The sequence below is a fragment of the Microchirus variegatus genome, assembly GCF_963457635.1.
Source record: "Microchirus variegatus genome assembly, chromosome: 14".
Lineage (NCBI taxonomy): Eukaryota > Metazoa > Chordata > Actinopteri > Pleuronectiformes > Soleidae > Microchirus > Microchirus variegatus.
The window spans coordinates 19,791,404-19,812,119 of NC_139815.1; the positions used below are offsets into that span (position 1 = coordinate 19,791,404).

The window sequence follows — 20,716 nt, forward strand, 5'->3', positions numbered from 1 at the left end:
GAAAAGTATAACAGTAAATACTTTGGATTATTCTTAAATACGCATTTTATTCAATGTGTTTAATGTTCTACATTTTCCAGGGTTTATTTCACTATAATGAATGACAGTGGATATTATCCTGCTTTATTATGAGGCTACTTACGAAACAACTAAGTGCAATTTAAAAATGAGTCTAATGATTTAGAAGTGACTCTGTGCTGCGTCTACATAAACCTTCCTCCCTGTCCTTGCTTCTCTTCTGTCTTCTTGGCTTCTTTTTTTTTTTTTTTCTTGATGGAGGCCATTATTCACTATTCCAAGGGTTAATTTTCTCCTAATTTTCTCCAAATTTTCTGCCACAAGATGTCCATTAGTGGGCTGAAATGGACGGGATCACTGGACGTTTTCAGCAGATTACCTGGTCCGCCATATCAAAGTCTGATAACAGTTCACTATACACCCCAAAAAATACAAATAGATGAGGATTCCCCTAAACTGTGTAATAATCTGACACATAGAAGTTAGTCGAAGTCAGATTATTTATTTATTCTAACAGAAAACAAGTCTTATTTGTGCTTTTGAGAGTGCTTGTCTTATGCTAAAGTGTATCAATTGCAGCAAGAAGAAGAATTTAAATACCAATTTAAATACCAGTTACCAATTTATTTAAACCAGCTAATCCTTAAAATGTGATTACTGCTCTTCTTAGTGTGCCACTTACACTGTGTAACACTCTGCTCACATCTCTGGAAAATCCAGAAAAAAAAAGGAATACATTCAAGCCTTCTTTTCCCCTCTTTATATAAATCTCTTTAAACACCTAAAAACTTAAAGAATTTATAAAAAAAAAAAAAAAAAAGATCCACCCCCCATCACTGTCTCTCGTCACTCATCTGAAGAGCAGACAGGCACAATAAGACTGCTCTTTCAGCACTGAGCTGACGCTACGTAGCGCCATAATTATACTGATAACATACATACATAAATGCATTCAACCTCTCACTCGGCACAGCGCACTGGCTGTGATTTCTTAATCTTCTTTCCTCCCCTCTCCTCTGCACACATGTCTTCTTTTTTTTATTCCTTTTATTCCTCCCCATTCGACTGCCATTATTTTTCATTTATAAGCACAGTGAGAGAGGGAGAGAATGAGGGAGAGAGAGAGCCGAGAGAGAAAAAGATGATGACGGAGGAAAAGAAAGGGAGAGATCGAGCAAAATAGGAGGAACAGAAAGGGGAAAAAGAGAAGAGGAATAGATGAGTATTTGAGAAAGAGAGAGAGCGAGAGGAGAAGAATAAAAGTACCTGAGATCTTTTGGCACTCAAAATCTTTCACTTAATGGTACTCGGAGGGATTGTGGTCAGGGGGAGGGGACACGAAAGAGCATAAAGAGTGAAAAAGGAGATATTAAATCATCACCATCACATCATCTACTTAAATGGGTCTGCTCTCTTTTTCTGGCACCACCATATTTTTGTCTCCTTCTATACTAGAACAACGCAAACCCGGCACAATCTCTCACTGTGCCCATTATTTCTTTTTCCGCCCCACATTTACATTTTGCATATTCTCAGCATCTTTCATGTTGTCCTGTGTCCACGTCTGACTGCCGCAGTGTCACAGCTTTCCCTTCCCACCTTATTCTCCTCTTGATTTGTGTCCAAACCTTCCCCACTGTCCCCTGTCATTCCAGAATATCAAAGCATCCGATAAATGGATTTATAGACACTGGTGGTGAATACCAGATAGTCTGGATTAATAAGAGTACGGGACGACGGGATATAAGATATGAAGAAAAGGGGAAAGGCCAAAGTAATGTACATTATAAATGTCATGTCACTTTATGAAAGTATAAATTTATGAAAAAAGGAAAGGACAGGAAAGTAACTTTGCTGCCTCACCTCCTCGTCTCGAAAATTCATAATATTCAGTAGCTCCTACATATGTAGAGTGATCAGGTAAATGTCATTAAAACCTTAAAAGATGAGAAAAGAAGAAGTAAACTTTTTCTTACACCCCCCAAAAAAAATTCCGCCTTCAACTCTGGCCTTGTCTCTGTTAAATCGGCTTTCAACAATATGGTTTGGATATATGCAGCATGGTTTAATACTTAAATTGAACAGATCTTTTAGACTTTAATGTTCAAATAAACAAAACCAAATCCCTCACACATCTATTTCAAAGGACAGGTGTGTAAGACACACTGTGGGCTTGAAACTGCAAAAGAAGGTCCCACACACTGTCGACCGTCACACTGTGAGACACACAAGGATCTCTTTTCCACATGCTGTATCCACAGATAGATGCATACTCTCTCCCCACCCTCACAGGGATCTCCATGGACCTTAACCCTTTAACACCTAAGCCTCAAAATGTCCACCTGACATGTTTTTTTGATTATTTTAATCATAAAAGGACTAGAAAATGCATATTTTTCCAGAATAAATTTCAATATCTGGCAGTTATTTACAATTGACTGCATATACTGCATGTTTTAGTGAGGAAAACATTGTAGTTGTAAACGAACACCAGATTGTGTGTGTTAAATATGTAATTTGAACAGAACATATTTAAAATAACTTTGTCGAGTCTTTGAGTTAATGAGCAAATACTAAAACCAAAAAATCCAACTCTCTCCTTTCTGGCGGCAAAGACGCCGATTCACCGGCTTCCTGCAACATCGCGAGTGAAATTACCGTAATAACCACACGTCAGCTTTGACGTGCAACTTCTCACCTTTTTAGAAACCGTTGCAATCTTTACAATAGCACAAACCGTTGCATAATTACGCTAATGCAAAGTGTGCTTGCGCAAACTCCTGCAATACGCTCGGTGTTAAAGAGTTAATGCTCATGGGTCGATGATGACGTGGACTTTGGCAGATTTCAGTGAACTGGTAGCTGCCATGTGTTGAATTTGACTGCACATTAAAATACTTTAAACTTGTGTTGCACATTAAAAACTGTACACCTAAATCTAAAATCTAAAACTGCTGTCTGTAATTTCACTACCCTCCATCACTGACTGCCTCCAGCCCTGGCTGTCTCGTCTGCCTACCTGTTTTCCCTTTCTGTATCCATTCCACATACCCCCGCCCTCCCTCTGCCCGACAGGATCTCCATTCTCTGTCAAGGCGCTGTCTGTGTTTTATGGGTCCCTGTAGAACAGGGATCTTTTACAGGCCGACTGGACTTTAGAAGCCCATCGTTTAGCAGCATCCTGCCTTAATTAAAAACCCCTTTTGTGCTCTCTGCTTTTAACAATGAAAAGATGGAGAAGGAAGGGGGGGGAGGGTTAGAGGGGGAGAGAGAGGGAGAGAGTGGTAAATGCAAAAAAAGGAAGAGAAAGAGAAATGGCAGTGAATGGGAGGTGAATAGAAAGACAGGCAGACAGATAGTAAGGTAGACAAAAGAAGGGATGGAGAGATATGGACACAGAGAAGATAGCTGTTAATTACAACTGCCATTAACAAGACACAGTCGGCCTCCTGAGGGAGAAGAAGAGGAGGGAGAGAGAGAAAGTTAGAGTGGCTGGATAAAGGGAAGAGGATTCAGCAAGAGAACGAGACATGAGGAGGAGAAATATAGCACTGGTTTATATGAATTTAGCTTGTATTTAAAAAAAAAAAAAAAATTGGTAAAAGGGGAAAGGCCAAACATTCTAAATGTCATGTCACTTTATGAAAGTATATATTTATGAAAAAGAAGGGACAGAAACTGTGCTCTCTCACCTCAAGTCTTATTATTCGGCAGCCATCTTGGCAGCTCCTTTTAAAAGAGGCCGTGACCTAATTTACATACATGCGTTTAGATCAGATAAATGTCATTAAAACCCTAAAAGATCAAGGTTTTTGCGACACCAACCCTAAAGATCCTAAACCTGAACCACGCTCTTTAAATACTGTACGAGTGTGTGTGTGTTTCTGTTTGTGTGAGGCTGTCTTTGGGATGATTGAGCAGCAGAGAGTCTGCTTACTGATTACCTTCATGTAGAACAAACTGCTATTGACTGAGAATTGACTGATGACCATCGGCCTGTGTGAGCATGTGTTTTCCTGGCTCCTGGTGGCTTCAGTAAACGCCTCGCTGCCATTCTGCCTTACACCAGGTTTCCCTGATCAACCTAAATCTTCAAAAAAAAAATAAAATCCAAATTTTGCATCATCATAAGTCTCTTGGGGTCTTTCATTCCCCTCACTTTTCTTATTTAAATGTTGTAATATGACTTAATTGTAACATTTTGTAACATTCTCACCTTTCTCCTCTATTTGTCCCTGTCTCACTCCCTCAGGCTTCTCTGCAGAATGTCCAGTAAGGAGCGCCACCTTGAGTCCAACTGTCCGTCCTCTTATATAAAGACTGAGCCCTCTAGTCCTGCCTCCTTGACTGACAGTCTAAACCATCACTCCCCTGGTGGCTCCAGCGACGCCTCAGGCTCATATTCATCAACGATGAACGGCCACCCCAACGGATTAGACTCCCCGAGTCTTTACGGCTCCAACGCGGGGCCGCTGGGTCCCGCTGGCGGCCCTGGATCGAAGCGTTATGAGGACTGTTCGTCAACTATCGGGGAAGACTCGCAGATCAAGTGCGAGTACATGCTGAATTCAATGCCCAAGAGGCTGTGTCTGGTGTGCGGGGACATCGCGTCAGGGTACCACTATGGTGTGGCTTCCTGTGAGGCCTGCAAAGCCTTCTTTAAACGCACCATTCAAGGTTGGCTTCCATTTTAACTTTGTGTCTCTTTGTCTGTCTTATTTTCTGTCTTGTGTCCAGCTGTAGCAACTTTGGTTTGATCACTTTGGTCTCTTTGGTTTGGTTTTTGAATGGTTAGCAGTATTTTTTTTTTTTTTTTTTTATATCTAGCTGCACCCACATCTTTTAATGAGACACCTTAATAGGCACAATTGTAAGGGTTGCCTTTTTTTCCAATTCCTACATACATTCATACTTGTCTAAATAATAGTAATCAAGAATAAGGTCTAGGTAATAGACCTTTGGTAAAGATTATAATGTGGTCTACTATACTGCTGCACATGCACAGGGAGCAGTGTACCAGAATATGTGGACAACAGCCAATCAGATGCGAAGGCCTGCCCCTTCTTTGTCCTCGATGATGAAAACCCAAGTTGCCATATAGCCATACAAAATCTTCGGTGCACCATGTGAATGTCCAATCTATTTGGTATTCATTTGTTAGTGTTGATGTTTTACTTTGATTTATTATAATTTGATTACAATCTTGCATCATGAAGCTTTGAACATACATGACAGGTCATAAATGGCTCACAGTCGAAGGTCAGAGATTAAAGGTGAAGATAGTGCATTGACTGGCTTCTTTAAAAGCACAAATGTTCAGAGAATTGTTGCACCTAAATATAACTTATTTGATGAAATGCACACACACTAAGCGAACGCTCCCTTCCGTCACATGCACATACACTCGAGTAACCATGCAAGATCCAGGACATATGATAAAAGCCTCGGGCCAAATTTGAACCCAGATTTTTATGTGGCACATCTCGTCCTCTGTCTGCTAAGTGAGCCACCAGGACATTCACCAAAGTTTTCTTTACTATTCTATGTTTTCACATGGGCATACACACACACACTCAAATAGACTATATGCATCCAATCGGGTTTCACGGCTACACATAAACTCCCAGACACGCCCCTATTTCACCCTCAACCTTGACCTCCTCTTCATCAATGGTAAAAGAGTAATTCCCAGGTAGTGTTTGCATTCCCAGATCTAACTGATTATGCTTCACAGGACGAGCGTGCGCTATAAGCCTGTTGTCTAGAAGATAACATGGCATCAGGTGAAGGTCAGATGTCATGTCTAGGTGTCAGGAGTTCAGGTCAGACGCTAAAGCAAAGAAGGTAAAGAGCAGTAATCCACAGGATGAGAAGAGTAGCAGGAATTGGGCTCGGTAATCCTTTGCTTCTGTCTCGTTGTCGGGGTAGAAGTCGTCTGGAAAATGCATAGGTATTTGGACGACACTCCTGAGATTTTGTGTAGGTGAGTCTTTCAGACCAGCAATCAGCCATAATATAAATCATGTAGTCACACATTGTCCTTTAATCCATCCAACACACCAACTGTTGTACTAGTTTCAACAGACTTGACTCACTAACATTTAAGATGTATGTCATTTTAATAGATTTAAAATGACTGAACAGACGCTAATTGGCGCTAAGGACATTTGAGTTTGACACCCATGATTATTATAGCCAAATAAATATAAATATTCTCCCACTGCTTTGCTAGAAATGACTCCGTTGCATTGTCCATGCTGATCATAATAAGAAAAATAACATTAACATTGCGGTTGTCAAAATAGTTTCTGGACAAAAATGATGGTCTATGGCACATATACCTGCCATAGACCATCATATATCAAGCTATATCTTGTTCTGGTCATGCTATTTGTAGATTATTTTAAGGATATAACATGATGCGTTTGTAGGTTTGAGAAAGTAGTGGAATTGGATTTTCATTTTTGATTCTAATTCTATTTTATATATATATAATTAAGTGGGTCCATCACCCAACAGGACAGCCCCCTTGTCAGTCATTCTGCAACTGCAATAATCAAGCTACCAGTCTACAGTCAGTGGTGATCGATCCATTCAGTCAGTCATATCAGACAGGATTTATCTATCTGCCTTTCCATCCGTCCACCTATCGGTTGCTGCTTTCTTTTGCCTCCGATAAGCAGCTTTCCCAGTAAAGCCCCAGAGAGAAGGCGAGAAATGTATGTGGGGAGGGGGGCGGGGTCGAGGGGATGAGGGGGTTCTTACATCCACTAGATGGTCACCACTACGTAGAGATGACCTGTATGTGTTTATTATGGGATGAGATCAGGACACGGTGAAATCCCAACAAAGAGATTGGAAGCGCGCACACACACAGAGATAAAGGTGGGGGCGCGCTCACACGCGCAAACGCTCTCTCCCGTAGACAACAGCGCACGTGAACACAGTCACACACACACACACACACACGTCCCTGTAATCATCCCGTGTAAAGGTTTAACCCCTAAATCATGTGTCAATGCTGCAGAGTCTAATAGTTGACCAATTCCAGATGTCTCATTTCATTTAGCGGGCTTGTTAAAGGTTACACAGGTGAGGACATGGTCAGAGATTAAATACAATAGCTCGCCAAACATATACTGTTTAATACATCTTCACAGTTTGACCTTGAATTGGTTTGAAGCAATGTTCGCTCCTCTTTTCTCCGACTCCTTTATTTTCACTCGGTTTGTAATCCTGTAGTGGACATGTTGCACATCAGGAAGGCTAGAGTTAAAGGTTATGGGTCACACGACTACTACAGCTGCGAGTGGAAAATGTTGCAATGGAATGCTGCACAGTTTGTTGAGGCAAAACATAAAAAGCATCAACCTGGCATCAACCTGATATGCTGAAAAAGTTGAATACCACACAGATTAAATGTCTTAGTTGGCTGGGTTAGATACTCGGGAGCTGGAAAATAATAATAAATGCTCATTTAGCTTGGAAACAAATTAGATGTTATATGTTAAGATGTAGTCATGAGGATCTCAGTGAGAACTTTCTCTGGAAAATCGATGTCACCAAAGAGTTGAAGAGTTTTTTTCTATTGTTGCGTCTTTCATCCGTTGACGCACTGGGTCTTGGTTGTTTCGTGCCATCGTCCTGCTCACAATGGCGTGTTTAACTCTAGCGATCAGTATAGTATCATATTGCTTCTTTTATCAGTGTTTGTGCTTCTGTACAACTGTTTGTTTGGATGCAGAATGAACAATCTTAGAACCTGTGGAACAAATGGCCCATGACATTATCTTTGGCTAGCACACAAGCCAAACTCATCCACAGACGAGCATGGCCACGTGTTTGCCCGTGTGTCTGTGTGCGGGGCTCGTGCTCATCCAAATGAAAACGAGCGCGCGTTGTGTGTGCATCTTTGCACATGTGCCTGTGTTTATGCGTGGTTGTTAGTAAAAGTGTGTGCGTCTTGGCTGGAAAGCAGGGCCCAAGCCTCAGATGGGCAGCAGCAGACATATTGGTATGTTTCAACCCATTAGCCAATAAAACCGCAGGTAATCACGAAAAAACACCTCCAGCTGGACAGGGAGAGGAGCAGGGGGGAGGAGAGGAGAGGAGCATGGGGGGGGAAGGAGAGGAGTACACCTGTTTGGATATGGAATGAAAGAAAGTAGGAAGAAGAGGGAGGCTGGACTGGTCATGTGGATGTAGGACGGAATTAGTGGCGCATGTGTGTGTGTGTCACAGCATGGAGGAAGTGGCCGTGGCAGCTGCTGTTTCTGTGGCGTCAGTCCAGCGACACCTGACAACCTGCATCTATCACTCCCTTATTGAGAGAGAGAGGGATAAAGGGGAGAGAGGAGGAGTGCAAAGTGTGGGTGAGGGAGAGAAAAGGCAATGAAATGGGAAGAGAGAGAGAGAGGAGCAGCGAGAGCGAAGAAGAGGGCTGATGTCAGTGATTTAGAGCAAAGGAGTGACTTGAGGGTGCAGTGAAAATGGTGGATGGGATGGTCAACCGAGGGTGGCCATGTGACCGCTCTGTTTCTCTGCACATTTCAGAAAATAAATGAATCCTATCATTTTTTTCTAGACTGAATGGGAAGTTGTGTCCTAACGTTGGGTCAGGTTTGGACAAAAATGTCTTTTATTGTGGCTATGTCCCCGTCAGTGACAGGGCATGTTATTTACATAACACCTCCTCAATGCATCAGTTAAGCCATCTATCAGATTCCATCAGAGTTACCCTTGACTCAAGGTTAGACTTGTGCTAGGTTCAGGTCGGGCTTGGTCAGTTTTGGACAGAATAATGTGACCCCAGCCTCAATATGTCACCCTCCTTCACCCCGGCTGTCTGTCCCCCCCCTTCAAACTATCTGAAGGAAACACAAAACAAAGCATATGGGGGTGAGAGGCTGAGTTAATGTCAAGACAAAACAGAAAGTTAGTGTTGTAAGGTTGTGTGAGATTGAACACAAAAAGGGCAGCCGTCCAGAGCACACACACAAACCTCTACAGTGGCCGTCAATTGTCATGCAGCAGGTAGACACATACATCTCAAAAGAGATTGCAGGGGGATTTGAGGTTCTTGTATATCCCTTTTTCACTGACACTGGCGCACACACACACACACACACACACTTGCCTACAAACTCACACGTTATACATTGGCCAAACCTCTCTGCATTAAGCCCACGTCAATGCACAGTAAGACATAAAAAGGGCAGAAATAAAGACACGTGGTGTCAGAGGGACAATGGAGGCAATGGCAATCTGATATAAACCCTTTTTGTTTCAATCCCGCACTTCCATTTTTCCATACAGAGTAGGGAACCATGGGTTACATTTTAACTATGCTATGGTTCTGTAACAGTTATCATTTTTAATCAACAAATAATATCAGTACTTTTCTTATAATATATACTTATAATATACTGTTCTTTTTGTCTCTCTCTTCACTGAAAGTTGAACACATTTAGCTTCAATCCTAGCAGCCGTATAGAGTAAGTGGCTCTTTACAGAAGGTATCCATTACCAGCAGTGGGTTGTTAAGCCCCGCACTAATAAGGCATTTGATTACCCATTAACCAGCACAGTCTTGTGCCGTGGCATTAGTGCATCTTGGTGCTAGTTAAGTGTCTGTCTTAACGACTGAATTAATCCCCTCCTCCTCTATCATCCGCGTGCAAAGGTTGGGCGTAAGCTAACTAGTCCCATTAGTAGCGTCCATTAGACTGCGAGCGTCCCCGCGGCGTTTAGCGCGTTTAGATTTTTTACTTTAACTAATAGGGTCGATTAATGAGCATCTTGTTAGCCATTAGGAAGTGTTTATGCGTTTAGCCTTTTTCCCAAGCTAACTAGCCTTCTTAATCAGTCCAGTAATGAGAAACATCGTCTCCACAGCAGCAGTCGATAGCTATTGCTGTTGACTCGTTTCAGCGGCAGATCCATCAGCTTACAGGCGACTGCAGGTGTCACAGCAGCAGCTCCACATAGCTCTGTCTGCAAAGACTGTGTGTTCGGCCTGAAGTGCAACTATCAAACCGTAGCTGTGCTTAAAACTACAGAAGGCGCTATCGCGAGAAACATTTCATTGTTCAGGCAGGAGCAGGAACAGACACACCCTTTTTGACATAAGTCCTGTTGTCCATACATATTTTAAATGCTTTATTTTCCACCTCTGTTTTTATAGGTTGCTTGGCAGTGTAGGTAGTTGTAAAATTTCCCGTTTTATTGTATACATCCAGGTAAAACTTTTTTTTTGACAATATCATTGAATATATATGGATTTAGTGACTACTATGATTTTATCTTCCTGTGTTCTTTCTTTGTTATTCTTTCATCGTCTGTTGTGTTGTTTGTTTTTCAGGTCTTTTAGGTTGTATTTTTCTATATTTTACTTATGTTAGTTATCTCTGATGTGCAGCTGTTGTTGTTTTAAAGTGCTTTATGACTCTGGTAAGGTTCAACACTGACTGTGACCTTTTTTTTATCCTTATACCATATTTAAATTGAACATGTACCGCTGTTCCATCGTAATTAACAATCCCTCTTCCTTTATAAGTCGCTTTCGATAAAAGCGTCTGCTAAATGCTTTCATGGAAATGTAAAAATTTGGATCGGATATTCTGTCTCGAAATGAAACATCTTGTTCCGTCTTCCCCCAACATGTCTCCATACAGGCAACATCGAATACAGCTGTCCAGCCACCAACGAGTGCGAGATCACCAAGAGGAGACGCAAGTCGTGTCAGGCCTGCCGCTTCATGAAGTGTCTTACTGTGGGCATGCTGAGGGAGGGTAAGGGAAAAGGTCTCTTACTTATATTTCTCTGTTAACTGTGCTACATGAAGCATTGTAAAAATGTTTTTTGTTAATTGAGACCTAAAGATTCCTAAAGAAGTCTGAATATAGTCTCACTCTAGTATTCATAGCCACTGCATTGAATGTGTGCAAGTGATCACCTTCTTGAGCACAAGAAGTAACTCAGGAGCTGGAAAAATGATAATATCATCAAAGTATCACAGTGATTTGTTGAATAATGCTGCATGTAGCACTTGCAAATTGTTTCTCATAGTTATACAGTATATTGCAAACTTTCCTCTTCTGTCTTCTTGTCTTCTTCCGTGCTTACGCCCATCCTCTTTGTCCGTCCTCCTACGTCAACATTTACCATTCATTCACATCCTTTTGGACTTGTTCTGTCACATACTTCCAGATACGGGTATACACATATAAAGAAAATTACAGATGATTGTAACACTAGTCTTTTTTTTGTAAAAACTGAAGGTAAAAACTAGGTAAAAAGGTAAAAACTAAAAATCTGCCCCAAAGACGCTTTGATTAAATACACTCACTCTCTCATTTTTACACTCCCCTGTTACCTCTGCTGCTTTCTCTCTCTTTCCTCTGCCCACCTCTGACCTTTCTACTCCCACTGCACTTCCAACGATGAAAGGAGGGAGAGGAGGAGTGAGGGAAGGCGATGAGGGCCAATAGCGAGGCGAAGAGAGGCGTATCTGAAGGGGAAAGCTAAGGGGAGGGAGAGAGAGAGAGAGAGAGGAGAGATTGATTTATAGGAGCAGAGGAGAGGGACCAGGGGAGGATGGGAGGCAGGGGGAAGGTGGTTGAATGAAGCAGAAAGTGTGTGTGAGAGGGAGAAAGGAGGAGAGAGAGGGAGGGTCAAGGTTGTAATTGATGGGAGACCTGGCCTACGCCCCCTACCTCACACTGGTCAGGGAGTGTGGCTCTGCCGGCGCCTGCCAGCCGCTGCGTCCATTCATTCCTGTCTACATCTCTGCGTCCAGTTCTCCCACTCAGTTTATGGTACTGTTTGTGTTGCCCTCCATCACTCCATTCTCCTCTTCACCTCGCTGTTCTCTGTGTTTGCAACACGAGACCCTGGACAATATAGAGGATAGCAGGGATTGTTTAGTTCATAATATAATGCTTCAAACACTGGTTTGAATAGAAAATAATTTATGTGTCAGTTCAACCACCTAAGATAAATCTATGTTTGTACCAACCAGAAAACAAAATTGGTTGCCTTTTCACTTTACCTCTGCAAAGACTGAGAAAAGGAATAATGACATCACAGTTACCTCTATCGGGGCATGACATTTTCAGATTTATATTTCATTTCTACAAGCGGCGGAATGCTGTAAAACTATGTCTTCATCACTGTGAACAATCAACATTTCAGTTCACCGCAAAACCATGGCCATCTCTGTCTCTCCTCTCTCTCTCACACACACACACACACGCACACACAGCAAACACACACTTGTAACAAGCTGCTGTCGTAGCATTTGTTCTCCCAGTCGATCTGACATAGGCAGAACCCATGTCTCATCCCCTGTTTTGTATCATGTACAAGTGTGTGGCCACAACACACACACACACACACACACACACACACACACACACACACACACACACACACACACACACACACACACACACACACACACACACACACACACATGCTTGTAAGGGCTTGTAATATCAGCAGTCTGGTCGTCGGAGCTTAGACTGAAACCTTCTTGAAAGGGAAACCAAATCACTGTCGTTGCTCAACTCAAACTGAAGCTGATACTTTAAGTGATTTGTTTTAATTGATTGTTTCCCTAATATATATATATATATAAATATATATTAAAAAGAAGAGAAGTTATTATTGATCAGTAAGTGATGGGGGAAGCTTGCGAGACGAGGCATCCGATGTCAGGTTGTGGTGATGATGTGGCGATCAGCGATGTAACAGCTGTGTTGCATTAACCCTGACCTTGTTTGACCACTTTTACTTTTAGATGTTCTACTTTACTTGTTTGGAAAGTGCATGCTTTTATTTTTTTGGTGTATTTGTGTGTGTGTGTGTAGGTGTGGGTGTGTGTGTGTGTGGGCAGGTAAAAACAAATAGCTGCCTTTTGTTGTTTCTGATTCACACACACACACACACACACACACATACTAGACCTACATATATATAGATCAACATGACAGAACACAGCCACCCCATTTGTTGTGCTGGCTGTGAATTTAATATGGGGGGGGGGGGGGTCACACTCTACATATGAATAAGGGTCATTTGTAAAATTGATACATCCATTTTCTTATATTGCCTCATTTTCACTCTTTTAAACCCACGGGAAATTTGGAAAAGATCAACATTCCTATAAAAGAGCTAAATATATTTCCTCACCTTTTCCTCTTTTCTTTTTGTTCCTCTGGAGGTGTATAAACGTTGGTATGTATGGAATGAGTAACCGCGCCGTTTTTACACAGCTAATTCAAGCCGAGCTGATCGGAAATACTTGGCATTTCTCGCCTAATTTTTATAGACATTTTTATTCCTGATTAATAAAATATGTAACGCTTGCTGCACAACGTGTCTTAACAATGTGATTATCGTCAAATGTTGTCACTGTGAAACAACAGTCTTTCATACACACATTAGCTGCTGTGCCTCGCGCCACCCATCGTTACGGCAAAACTAATGGTAAGTGGCTTGATCAGTTTGCGTGTGAGCTAACTGTGGGTGTCGGGGACTAGCAGGTGGTAGAAAGGTAAAGTGGGAAGTGTGTGTGTGTGTGTGTGTGTGTGTGTGCGTGTGCATGTGTGGATGCTGTATTTTACCCCTCAGGGCAAGATCTGCCTCGAATTAGCTTTGTCGCCCTGGGAGACAGAGAGGTTGAGATGAAGAGCAAGTGAGGCAGCTATAGGCACATGTGTGTGTATGTGTGTGTGTGTTTGCACACACATTTATGTGAGGGTTGAAGAGAAGGCCAGAGGGCAGTAAACTGAGCCATTTCGCTGTGTGTTCTCTTAAACATGCCCCAGATCATACACACACACACACACACACACACTTGATGGCTGAATTTTATTATTGTTTTCCCACCCTCTACTGAGAGGAGAGGCATAAACGAGCAGGAGGTAAACTGAAGGAATGAACACATGAATATGGATCACCCAGCCACCAATATGTAGCAACTCATTTCTGGACCAAGGCAATTAAAAAGCCTGACTGCATTATGAGGACTTCCCCTCTGGCAATGGCTGTCTGTCCATTTTTAATGAGGTCATAATGATGCGTCAGCTGAAGACCGAAAGGTCACAGGGGTGGTGCTTCAATCTGCCTTGAGATGGGGTGGTGGTGGTGGTGGGGGGGGGGGGGGGGGTGTTTAGAGACGAGTATAATTGCAGGTAAAAGATGTAATGAAAAATTAGGAAACAGGAAAAGGTGAATTTTAACAGCTTCTCGCGCCATAAAAGACATTTTAATTGTATTTATTTGCGAGCGACAGCAGTTTGAGGCCAAACAATGGGACGTTTTTATGTTGAAACATGGTGGTGTTTTGATGGATTTGGTGTGCTGTGAGAATTTTGGAAAGCAGCTACAGATTGTTTTTTTATGGAGAGTAGGTTGATGCTACAAGACAAAAAAAAAAAACAACCCCTAACTCTTTTTCTAGCCCTAACCTGGGCTAACTTAACCACAGGTTATTCACTGTTCTTATAATTAAGCAGATTAATCGATAGTCGTCGTCACCCTCATTTGTGCCAAAAGCATCATCTATAGACAGGACAGTGAGTAATGTTTTTGTTCAGAAATGTGAGCACAGGCATTAGTTATTTATTTCACACAAACGGATGAGTAAGACAGATATTCAGTGCCGATTTGTGCGAATATCATGTTCATAATACAAAACACGGATCACACATTTGAACATGAAAGGTGTTGGCATGGCCACGCCGTCCAGGAGCCAGCCATATACATTCAGTATTCATGTACATTCTACATATTGACAGATTTGCTCCCTTTACAACAGAGCGTCTTTGATGATGGCACGTCTGATGAATAATGGTTTGAACAGACAGAACGTGTTGAATCCAAAAAACCCGAAGCCTTCCACATTGCTGTAATGCTGTAAATGGCCAGCTGGACTCAGATGGTAGACGAGTCGAGAGAAAAAAAGTCCACAGACTGCAAATATAAACCTTGGCTCAATGCCCCACATGTGCGCACACACACACACAGACACACTTACAGCTCGTGCCAACTTTGGCCGTGCTCCCCATGGCCTCTAAGACCTAATGAGTGAGATCGGGTGGAAGGCCCCAGTCTATGTGAACGTTGCAGGTGTGTGTGTGTTTGTGTGTATACAGCTGGTGGTGTGCGTCATAACTCTCCTTATAGCTCAACGATCATGACTTCTGGTATCCAATCTCATCACTGCACACACACACCATTAAAACAACGGGCAGCACAGGTTTACTCACAATATACAAACGCTTGTATGTTAGGAAATCATGCGATACGCGATAACGTTTCTAAATGTTGTGATCACTCGCGATAGATTAAGAGATACAAATAAACGTGTTTGTGTGTATGATTTGCTATACTGGAAACAATAAGATGAATATGAATTATTTAACGTCACATTCACAACAATTGAACGAGAGGAGCTGGTTATCGAACCACCAACTTCCTGATTGAAATATGAAAATACAATTACAAGAATAAGAAAGTGGTTTAGGTGATGAGAAGAAGAAGAAAATAATGAAAGTAGAGGATGAGTGACTGGGTGGGGGAAGAAGACAAGAAAAGAGGTCGGGGAAACGGGCGAGTGCCAGACAACTGGTGGCGTCTGGTGTTTCCCCCATGGGAAACTTGTAGCTAAATCTGGCAATGTTGTGTCTGTCCTGAGTGTGTGTGTGTGTGTGTGTGGCATCTGGTTGCATCTCAGTCAGAATAGAGCAATAATGGGATTGAGGAGAGGAGACGAGAGGATAGAGATCGTAGCTGTGTTCTCATATCAAACTGTTGCCTTTACTAACCTTCTGTGTAGGTAAAGGCGACACACTAAGGGTCTCACGTGGAACAAACTCCAACCCTCTCTCTTATTTCCCAACCTTTTCATCGGACGTTGGGTTTTTTCTTTTCATGTTCCCTTTTCTCTTTTACATATCTTCCCTCTCCTCCTCTTCCTCTCATCCAGTCGAGTCCAGGTTGATTCCCCGTTTGTCTGGAACAAGAGCCAAGATGGCCTCCAGTGCTTGATTTAGAGCTAAAATGCACATTATTTTACATGTAAGACACATGAATGGATGTGAACACACACCCATGCTTCCACATACATGTCTTTGTAAACCCACAAGCAAACAAACGAAAACAGACTCAATGACTTTTTCCATCTGTCCTCATCCTCAACTTTCTAGTCTAAATGCAGTCAGGGATGGAGTCCAGGTCCCCGTCATCAGTGCTCAAGTCCAACGACTCCAAGTATTACATCACTGTGCAGCCACACAGTGTGTTTTTCATGAACACGACCTCAAAGGCCAACTCTTTTTAAAGGCTGTTGTCATAAACGCACACACACACACACATTCTCACACCAGTGACAGCCACCTGTCTCCTGCCTCAGGCAGCGCTGCTCTGATTTGGTCCAAACAAACGTCACCACATGATCCTACACACTTTTTTTCCCCACATGATTATGAATTTGGTTCACTATGGGAAACTTCTCCCATTCTTATACTTCTCTCCTCACCCATCAGTTGTTAAATCCACAGAAGAAACCACTTGGTGGTAATATGTTAACACACACACACACACATGAACCTATGAGCTGGGATGAAAAAAGACTTCAACCCTGTTACATCTTCAATTATCATAAAAACTACTCCCCTCTTTCTCTCACACTTCCTCACCCCTCATTGCCTCTTAAAATGCCCCCCACCTCCCCCGCCTGCTTTCTTTTCCACCCTCGCTCTCTTTCTTTTGCTCTGATCAAATTTTATTTGTCTTCCCACCTCCTCCTCCTCCTCCTCCTCCTCCTCTCTCACTTCTTCCTCACCTCTCTTTCCCCCCCCGTCTTCCTCTTATCATATCATTGACCATCTGAAATCAATCCAATCCTCTTTTTCTCTCTCTTTCCACGCTTGCAGGTTCTCTCTTCAAAACCACTTAGGTGTCAAAGGCATTTCACTCGCAATCCCTCAACTGTTCAAGAACACACACACACACACAGACACACACACGCACACACACAGACACACATACACAGAGCGACATCAGCGCAGTGTAAAAATCTTTACTGATGTGATCAGTGCAGATGGTGTTACTGACAGACAGCAACAAAGGATTCACCTTCATCACTGTCAAGAGTGTTGTGTGTGTGTGTGTTTGTGCATGTGCACATACAGTACATGAGTACTTCATTAACCCTTAAGGCCCTTTTAAAACGGCTCTACTGTAACAATATAAGTTAACAAGTTCAATTGCTTGATAAATATTCAGTAATTTTCAGTATTGTGTTACTTAGAAGTAGAAGTCGACTGAGTAGAGGTGGACTGTTAGTCGACTTAATCATAAAACATATAGTGAAGGTCTGTAACCTCTTTAAGTTTCTTTTATTCTCACATCTTCTTTTCTTTCATTTCACTTCTGTCGTTCTTTTTTCTTTTGTTTAAAATCACATCCATTACTTCCCCTCGTACTTTCTAACCGATATGCTCTTCTCCTTCCTCCTCTGTCCTCCGTTCAATTAATGCCTTTTATCGTTTCTATCCAAATGTTATTTCTTTTTCTTCTCATTTTTTTATTCCACCCCCTACTTATTCTCCGTATTATGTTATTTTCTCGCCCCCTATTCTTTTTCACCTTTACATTTTCTTTATCCTTCCATTTCCTCTCCTCTCTCCATCTTCTCTCCTTGCCCATTCTTTATGATTTGAAGGCTCATTTGTTAAATGAAGGTAGAGCACCCTCACGCTCCCTCTTTGCCTCTTCCTGTCTCTTTTTTTTTGGGGGGGGGGGGCTTTAGAAATATAATTTTCAATTTTTAATTTGATTCATTTAGATTTGATCATTAATCAGTGCTGGGCCAGAGTTAATTTGCTGGAAAATAGATGAGGTAGTTAGAGAGAGCTCTTTATGAAGTGAGCTCAGTGCAGCAGTCGCTCCTTTAGGCAAAAGAAAAAGGAGTTGAATGTAAAAGAGAGACAGGAGGGGAGGGGGTTATACTGTAAGTGGTAGAGGGAGAATGTGTTTATTTTAATGAATAAGCAGTGTGTAAAGCTGTAGCGGTTCCCACATTTACCTTGTTTTACCTTGTCTGTCTTTTATTCTTTTTTTTTTCATCCTTTCCTAACTCTGTCCTGCTCTCCTTCTCTGACCAGTCACTGACACAGGGAGTGAGTGAACACAACACAAGTGTGTGTGGGTTAGAGGAACACAAACACAGATAGACGTGTAAATGTGTGTGTGAGTGTGTTTGTACCCCCCGGGGTTGGGAGTTACTTGACCGTTTGCTGACACTGCCCCCCCCCCCACTGTACCTGGACTGTCAGGCCTTCTGTCTAACTATCATCTCACACACACACTTGTGTCATGTGCTGATCACAAAGCAGAATCTTTTCTAGGTTAGTTAGAGGTTTGTAAATGTTCTCACAAACATGCCTGGAAGAGTGAACTAGTTTTTGTTATATATAGATTAATTTTTGCATCATCACCCTCATCATGTGATGCTTTTACTTTGAAAATTTGAAATTGCAATACCATAATGGATTATCAAGATATAATTTCAATGTCAAGAGTAAATTTTTCCCCGACTGTTTTTCCACTTTACCGGCGCTGGCCCCCTCCTGGCTGGACTAGAAGTTAACTGGCCCCAGGTCATTTTGAGTTTGAGGCCCCTGTTTTAAACACTGACAAACATCTCCTTCAAAGCAGCATTCAAACAACATGACCTTGCGTTCCATTCCAGTTGCTATAGATGGTGTTTGTGTATTGTCAAATGAGTAACTTTTGAAGAAATGACATCACATGAAAACACAATCATTAGTACTTGAAAACATCTATATGACGTGAAAGGAGTGACACAGATACGTCACATCAACAAATTATTTATTTCACTTCTGTTGTTAGTGAAGAGTTGATTTCACAAAACATTTCATAACTCCTTATGATCCCCCCCATTCTCCTCCTCCTCCTCCTCCCGAGTACATGACACCTCTGTCGTCTTTATCCATCTTTAAGTGGTAACCACGGTAACATCCAATCCCTGAAGAGATAGGCCCTAATTAAATTAAGAGTCCTTTGTGTCAATTAATTAACAAGACGCAGAGAGACAGAGATTGGGCAAGAGACGGAGGAAAAGAGTCAGAAACCCAGAGACAGAGGAATGAGAGAAATGAGGAAGATGCTTAGATTGCGTCCATGTGAATTTGTTTGTAGAGTAAAAGAGGCTGGTGAGGGAGCAACATAGCACTTAATACTCATTTCATGTGTAACCTTCATTTAATCCCAGACTTTTTCCATGCCTCCCTTTTGTTTCTGTGCTCTCTCTCTTTCCATACAAGCGACGACTGTACTGACATATGCTTTGTCTCGATGTCCCTTTCCTTACAGGTGTTCGTCTGGACAGGGTTCGCGGTGGGAGACAGAAGTACAAGCGCCGGATAGACGCAGACAACAGTCCGTACCTGAATCCGCAGCTGGCTCTGCCCCCCAAGAAGCCATGTAAGAACACAAACACGCAACATAACAAAAAGAAAAAGTGTGACTGATAAACTCAGTGTGCATGAATCCTTTTTTTTCTGTTTGAGGTTGAGCAGTGATTCTCAAGGACAGGAAGCTGCAGGATGTCCTCGGGACACTGTAACTCATATGTGGTAACAGTAGCCAGCACTGTACGCAGAGGTTCAATAAAGACCATTGACAGTAGGTGTGGGAATCGCAGCTTCACTTAAGACAACACAATATACAATACATGGTCTGTAATAGCAGTATAGTCATGATACAGCAATTTTGTGATCATTTACGTATTAGAAGACGGTCTTGTAGTATCATTACAGCTAATCAGGGTTGCAAAGGGATGGAAAATTCAAATTTCCCACGGAAACGTTGGTTTAGGAATTTTGGAAATATTGCTAATTGGAAAGTGAATTAACAAATTGGCATGTGAATTAACAGGAATTTATGAGAATAAACTGGACATTTTCAAAGTTGAAGGTTGGGAGCATAAATATAGTAGGTAAATCTAGGCATAATCTTTGTTTTGCCTAGATTATGCTACACTATATTTTTATCAACTTTACACATTTCCAGTTTATTCCCTTTCATTTCCAGAATTTTGCAACCCTACATCTAATTGAAGAAAACACAAAAACAATGCCTTGGAAAAAGGTAACGTGCTGTTGCTCTTTAACGTGCTGCTCTTCACTGCTGTCCACCGTTATGTTGCCATCCCCTTATTCTTTGGCCAGTTAACTTTCCTTCACGTTACACTAATTCCTGCGATAAGCTCTGCCACAAGGAGTCATAAAGCAGTGGAGACGTCTGTTTAGACTGACTGACAATTTCAATAAAAACATCAGGGTATTTATATCTTATAATAATATATTTCCACATTGGGTGGACATCCTTTCATACTTATCCAATCCCAGTTTGCAGGGTACAACCTGGACAGGTCACCAGCCAAATTATGGTCAATTTCTCTAAATAATCTAGTTTGCACATCCTTGGACTAAGGGAGGAATCCAGAGGAAAATCTGGTCATGTTAAAATAATGGAAACCAGGAACCACCAGAACTAACCGTCACATTACTCTGCTGTGTACAATCAGCAGTGTCCAAGTAACGTCCTCTAGAAATGCACATATATATATATATATATATATATATATATATATATATATATATAT

At 41.8% G+C, this 20,716-nt stretch overlaps 1 protein-coding gene across 5 annotated transcripts in view; it reads left to right on the top strand.

Annotated features, from left to right (window-relative positions):
- Positions 1-20,716, top strand: part of esrrga (estrogen-related receptor gamma a) — a gene marked incomplete at both ends in the record, with an annotated part of 66,523 nt that overhangs the window by 19,076 nt on the left and 26,731 nt on the right. Inside the window, 3 exons of one of the 5 annotated variants that reach the window (XM_083900431.1) lie at positions 4,271-4,695; positions 10,692-10,808; positions 19,423-19,533. In XM_083900431.1, the coding sequence (XP_083756557.1) occupies positions 4,271-4,695; positions 10,692-10,808; positions 19,423-19,533 (653 nt within the window). Of the gene's footprint in view, positions 1-4,270; positions 4,696-10,691; positions 10,821-19,422; positions 19,534-20,716 lie in introns of those variants that run through there. The other 4 variants (XM_083900430.1, XM_083900432.1, XM_083900433.1 and 1 more) reach the window with 4 other exon arrangements.